Source organism: Eucyclogobius newberryi, unplaced genomic scaffold (assembly GCF_026437365.1).
Source record: "Eucyclogobius newberryi isolate DKJ021-1_F unplaced genomic scaffold, fEucNew1.0.hap1 SCAF_18, whole genome shotgun sequence".
Classification (NCBI taxonomy): domain Eukaryota; kingdom Metazoa; phylum Chordata; class Actinopteri; order Gobiiformes; family Gobiidae; genus Eucyclogobius; species Eucyclogobius newberryi.
This window is the reverse complement of record NW_027315812.1, coordinates 33101128-33107127: the sequence shown is the minus strand read 5'-3', so window position 1 is coordinate 33107127 and position 6000 is coordinate 33101128. Positions and strand designations below refer to the sequence as shown.

Genomic DNA, 6000 nt, shown 5'->3' with positions numbered 1-6000 from the left:
CACATTCCAGGCCTGGCTCCAGGATGGGGCCCCGGTGACGCCGATCCGGGCGACGTAAACGGCCTTGTTCTTTTTGTCATCATAAGTGGCTTCTGACCAATCCACTCCAAACGTTCCTAGACTTTTTTTAAATTTCACCAAACACCTACTGTGATCATCTCTCCACCACTTGTAACTTGGCCTGGAGGCGGGACCAGCTCGTCTCCATGACGATGCGTCTGCTTTGGTTTAGTGTGTATGACAGGTTTGTAGTTTTGACTTCATTTAGAGGGATAAAAGCTGTTGTAAAATATAAAGTTGGTATAGGAAGTTTTACACCAAACAAGTAGAAAATCTTATTTGAATCATTTAAAATAGATGATAATGTGATTATGCTTTTACTTTTTGTATTATTTAATGTCAGTTTTGATGTGTGTAAAGCATTATGAGTTACGTTTGTACGGATTGTGCTGAAGAAGAACAGATGTCAAAAACACGACATGAGGGACACTCAAATGTTTTAGCATTATTTACACAAAGAAACACATTTATCTGATCATATATTTTTATTTGTCAATCATTTCTGTGATAGTGAAGGAGGTTTTGGCTCAGTGTACATGGTTGTCTGGAAACAAATTGAACTGGGCTAAACGTTGCATTTTAGCAAAATCTTGAATAAAATTGTCTTAATTGTGTTGTATACCGAGTAGTCCCACCGGTCATAAGCACAAAACGTTTGAGTCTTATTTTGAGAGAATCAAATAGTATTAAAAGTGTCTAAGGTTTTGCCTCTGTGTGTTTTTCAGATTCATTTCTGGTAAAGCATCAGGGCAAACCCTGGAATGTTCCGCAGTATGGCTTTAAAGGTTAGTATGGCTTTTTTTTAGGAATAAGCAGCAAAATTGAAGAAATCAAAGTGCAAACCTTCTTGGGCAGCTCCTTTACCCCATAAATGCACCACCAGGGGGCAGAAGGCCTGGTTTATTGCACACTGTCCCAGTATAAATAAAAGTGCATCTCATGTTTGGACGCAGTGACAGAGGACGCCAAGTTTGTGTAGGAGGAAGTACAATTCTTTATTCTTTAATGTTAGTGACATACACAAAAACACTGTAACTTAGTAACCATGTCCATTTTGAAATAGCTGTCTACACTGTATTATAAGGCATTCTCTGCTAACCTAGACATAATCAAAACATAATTTAAAAATATATGTATTTTCCCAAAAATATTAATAATGATAGTGGCCCTGCGACGAGTTGGCCACTGTCCAGGGTGTACCCCGCCTAAGGCCCAAAGTCACTGGGATAGTCACAGAGTGAACCACCCACTTGGTTCACTCTGTTCTTACTACATCGAAGGAGCTGATCAAAACATACAAACTAATGTTTGTATGAAAAAAATTTAAAATCTTAAATTGCTTGGTTTATGACCCAAAAATACTGGATTGAGAAGACGTCATCATCTCACTTCAGAACTATGTATTTCGGCCTCAATAATTTAAGACACAATAAATGGATATCTCTGGAATATTCTTCTGGCTGCAGTGAAGTGAAGTAAGGACTGGACTGACATTATAATTAACGTTCGAAAAAAGTAAAATATTTAATTTGGGCTAAAAAATTGCCTGAAGTGTCTCAACAGTAACAGAGCAATGCAGAAATGAAAGTTTCCTGTGCCATACAAGAACAGGTGTAGTGACCAGCAGAGGGCAACAGAGGGCGCCGGTGGTGAACCTGCAGAAATGGAGGGGAAGAAGCTGTAATTTGAATGCAAATGAGCATTTGACTTTATTCTTTATTCTGATCCAACGATAAATATAAAAGATAACTGCAATCAACTGAGACACACATGAATGATGAAACAGAAGAGTCGTGATGTTAGGACAGTCCAATGCCCGCCAGCAGAGCCACAAGGAAGGCCAGATTTCCCAGAAGGAAGAGTCCAGGAACCAGGGGCCCATCCATCACCTGCACATCAAGAGAGTTCAACAGGTTCAGTGTGTCTGATTACACAACTCTAGTCATAGTATATGGGATGTTTGTCCGTACCACTTTCAGTCGATGAGTATCTGTAAAAGAAATAATTATATTATTAATAATCAGCCAAATCTCAAGCTCTTTAAGAGAAGAGGTGAAATGGGACAACTTTTGATTTAAACATGAATTATCCTTTTTATAGCAATACTTTACTTTAAACAAACGTTCAAAAAGAGCTTGTGCACATTTTGTTAGAGATCGTTAGCTTTAGTGTGTCATTCTGTACTTTACAGAGTAAATGACAAAAGATAATGGGGATATTCCATTTAGGAATCACCTTTATACATCTATAAGTGTTGTCTTTTTAAATATCATTCATGCTCTTCATACATCTGTGCGCTCTCATAAAAGATTTGTCTCATGTCTCCTCTGCTTGCTCTCTCGCTGGCCCCTGGTTCAGTCAGTTGGGTTCTAGTCTCAGAGCAGTTTTCTTGTTTTATTCAGCAATTTAAACTGGTCCGGAGCATGTTAGTTCCAGGTCCAGGACTTTGGCTAGTCTCACTTTGTCTGATTTCAGTGTTATTCAAGCCAGACTTTTCAGAAAACCTGCTTCGTGAACCGAGCCTCAGAGCGCTCACTCTGGCATTATTAAGTTTACCTCCAATCTCATTTCGGAACACTTCACTTCCTTGTCAGCTTTCCCTCCCGTTTGATTACAACATACTCTCCTCCTTCCCTTTTGTGGTAAGACAGTGATTGGAGCCTGTGCCAAAGGTGCGTTTGCCCGGCTCCTGGCGGCGTGGGCTGGTGGACTTTATAAGCGCTCTCTTTCTCGTTGCTCCCCCTTTTGCCCTCACACATTTCCAGGTCCTGGTGTTGGCCGCTCGTCCTCGTGGTCCTGTGCCGTTGTCTGGCTGCCTGCTCGGCACCATGACCAGTTACCATGCTGATCTGTACGGAGCTTAAAAAGTAAATGTGTTGTGTTTTTGAAAATGTAAAGCACTGCTCTCCTGCTACAGACACAGCATCCACAGGCTTCCTCATCTCTGGTGACTTTAACCACGCTTCTCCCTCTTCTGTTCTACCAACATACACCAGTATGTTACCTGTCCCACCAGAGACAATAGAACATTGGACTTGTTTTAGAGGCTTATTCTTCTTCCCCCCTCCCTCCCCTGGGCAGCTCGGACCACAACCTTGTACATCTGAGGCCTGTGTATGAACCCATCGTGCACAGGCAGCCTGTGGTGTCCCGTGAGGTGAGGATGTGGTCTGCTGAGAGCGAGGAGGTTCTGAGGGACTGCTTCAGCACCACTGTCTGGACTGAGCTTTATGACCCACATGGGGAGGACATCAACACCATCACAGAGTGCATCACGGACTACATCAACTTCTGTTTTGAGAACATTGTTCCCTCCCGGACGGTGCGGTGTTTTCCAAACAACAAGCCATGGATTAACCGTGAACTGAAGGCTCTGCTGAAGGAGAAGAAGAGAGCCTTCAGGTCAGGGAACAAGGAGGAGCTGAGGACTGTGCAGAAGGAGCTGAGGAGGAAGATCAGGCAGGCTGAAGCCGGCTACAAGAGGAGGATGGAGGAGCAGCTGCAGCAAAAGAACATTCAGTGTGGAGAAGCCTGAAAACCATCTCAGGCTTCAAAGTCCCCCCTGTTCAGACGGAGGGGGATCTACATTGGGTGAACAAACTCAATTCTCACTTCCTGAGATTCGGTCAATCACCCACCCCTCCCCCTGCACAGCAGCATGCTCTCTCTTCCACAGCTGGACAATGCCCTGCATCCGTTCCTCTTCATTTCTCCGCCCCTGACCATCAGCTCCCCACCCATCCCCCAGCACCCAGTCCCCCTGCCATCCACTGACTGTCACAGCAGCACAGGTGAGGAGAGAGCTGAAGAGGATTAAAGTGAGGAAGGTAGCAGGACCTTACGGCATCAGCCCCAGGCTCCTTAAGTCCTGCAGATGAACTGTGTGGAGTTATGGAGCATGTCTTCAACATGAGCCTGAAGCTGAGGGTGGCACCACAGGTCTGGAAGACCACCAGTCTGGTACCTGTGCCCAAGACACCGTACGCCAAAGACCTCAACAGCTTCAGGCCGATGGCTCTCACGTCCCACCTGACTAAGACACTGGAGCTGGTCCTGGACCACCTCCGCTCCACCGTGAGCCCAGCCATGGACCCGCTGCAGTTTGCACTACCTAACAGACCAACCCCAGTTTGTGAGAGTCCGGCACTGTGTGTCTGACACTCAGACCTGCAGTGTGGGGGACCTGCAGTGTGAGGGACCTGCAGTGTGAGGGACCTGCAGTGTGGGGGCGCCCCAGGACACCGTCCTCGCACCCTTTCTCTTCACCCTCTACACTGCAGACCTTAGACACGACACGGACAGCTGTGTCCTGCAGAAGTTCTCTGACGACTCTGCCATCATCGGACTCATCACGGACGACGATGTCGCGGAGGACAGAGGACTGGAGCAGGACTTTGTGGACTGGTGTCAGCGGAACCACCTCCTCATCAACGCGGGGAAGACCAAGGAGATGGTGGTGGACTTCCACAGACACCGCTCCACTGCCCCCCTCACCAGTGAACATCCAGGGACGGGACATTGAGAGAGTGACTCATACAAGTACCTGGGTGTTCATCTGAACCACAAACTGGACTGGACTCATAACACAGACGCACTGTACAGGAAGAGCCAGAGTCGGCTCTACCTCCTGAGGAGACTCAGGTCTTTTGGAGTGACAGGGCTGCTCCTGACAGGGCCACTCCTGACAGGGCCACTCCTGACAGGGCCACTCCTGAAGACCTTCTCTGACTCTGTGGTGGCATCAGCTCCTGTAGGTGTGGTCTGCTGGAGCAGCAGCATCACAGAGAGGGAGAGGAAGAAGCTGGACAAAGCTCCGTCCTGGGCTGTGCTCTGGACTCGGTGCAGGAGGTGGGGGACAGAAGGGTCCTCGGGTGCTATGCTCACCCGTGTGCTTTAGGGATCCCATCTAACTCCGGGGTCGGCGTTGTTGCAACACTCATTTAAAAGAAACATTTTCCCTCTTGTAGCTGCCACATACTATTTTCTGCCTTTTGACCCTTGCCTGTGTTTGTACTTCAACTTTGCTTATGACTTTAAATAGCTTCTAGTCTTTTGTGTGGTTTTGATTTGACTGGACAAACGTGAGTTGCGGCTTTCCTTGTGTTTACCTGCCCAGGAGCTTGATAGATTTATCAGATCAGTGAAATCAATGAAAAGAACAAAAGTTAAATAAAAATGATTGACTGGGTGATGGCCCAGTGAATACTAGAAATACATCAGACATGCTCCCAAATAAAAGTATTTGACCTGGACTCTTCTGGCTCCACCTCAGATTCAGGTCAGACAGGAGGAAGAAGACCGCTTCCCATCCCATGAAGCCTCCCATCACCTTCATCAGCCATTGGTTCCCAGAGCTGTCAATCAACTTCAGCCCAGTCAAAATGGCCGCCACTACATAGAAAATGGTTGGCACAAGTTCATATACAATATATATATATATATATATATATATATATATATATATATATATATATATATATATATATATATATATATATATATGGTTAACCCTACTGAATCTAACATGGCGACGACTGAGACCGGTCCCGCTTATACACAGCCAGCTCAGGCAATAATGCAATCATTTTCTCTCTTGGGTCCAAGTCCGAAGTGTACGAGGCAGATGAGGGCACGACGGTCCCTCATCTGCCTGAGGAGTGGGTCCAGTTCGCCTCCGACGGTCCCTCATCTGCCTGAAGAGTGGGTCCAGTTCGCCTCAGTCGGTCCCTCATCTGCCTGAAGAGTGGGTCCAGTTCGCCTCAGTCGGTCCCTCATCTGCCTGAAGAGTGGGTCCAGTTCGCCTCAGTCGGTCCCTCATCTGCCTGAAGAGTGGGTCCAGTTCGCCTCCGACGGTCCCTCATCTGCCTGAAGAGTGGCTCCAGTTCGCCTCCGACGGTCCCTCATCTGCCTGAAGAGTGGGTCCAGCTCGACTCAGACGGT

At 46.6% G+C, this 6000-nt stretch overlaps 1 protein-coding gene across 1 annotated transcript in view; it reads right to left on the bottom strand.

Moving 5' to 3' along the window:
• Window positions 1-1745: 1745 nt before the first annotated feature.
• The window catches only part of LOC140364353 (putative ferric-chelate reductase 1), a 60986-nt gene continuing 56731 nt past the window's right edge, over window positions 1746-6000 (bottom strand). The window contains exons 16-18 of the mRNA XM_072450448.1: window positions 5308-5451; window positions 2031-2050; window positions 1746-1949 (exon numbers count right to left, since the gene is read on the bottom strand). Coding sequence (XP_072306549.1) covers window positions 1860-1949; window positions 2031-2050; window positions 5308-5451 — 254 coding nt within the window. The 3' untranslated portion in view covers window positions 1746-1859. The remainder of the gene's footprint in view (window positions 1950-2030; window positions 2051-5307; window positions 5452-6000) is intronic.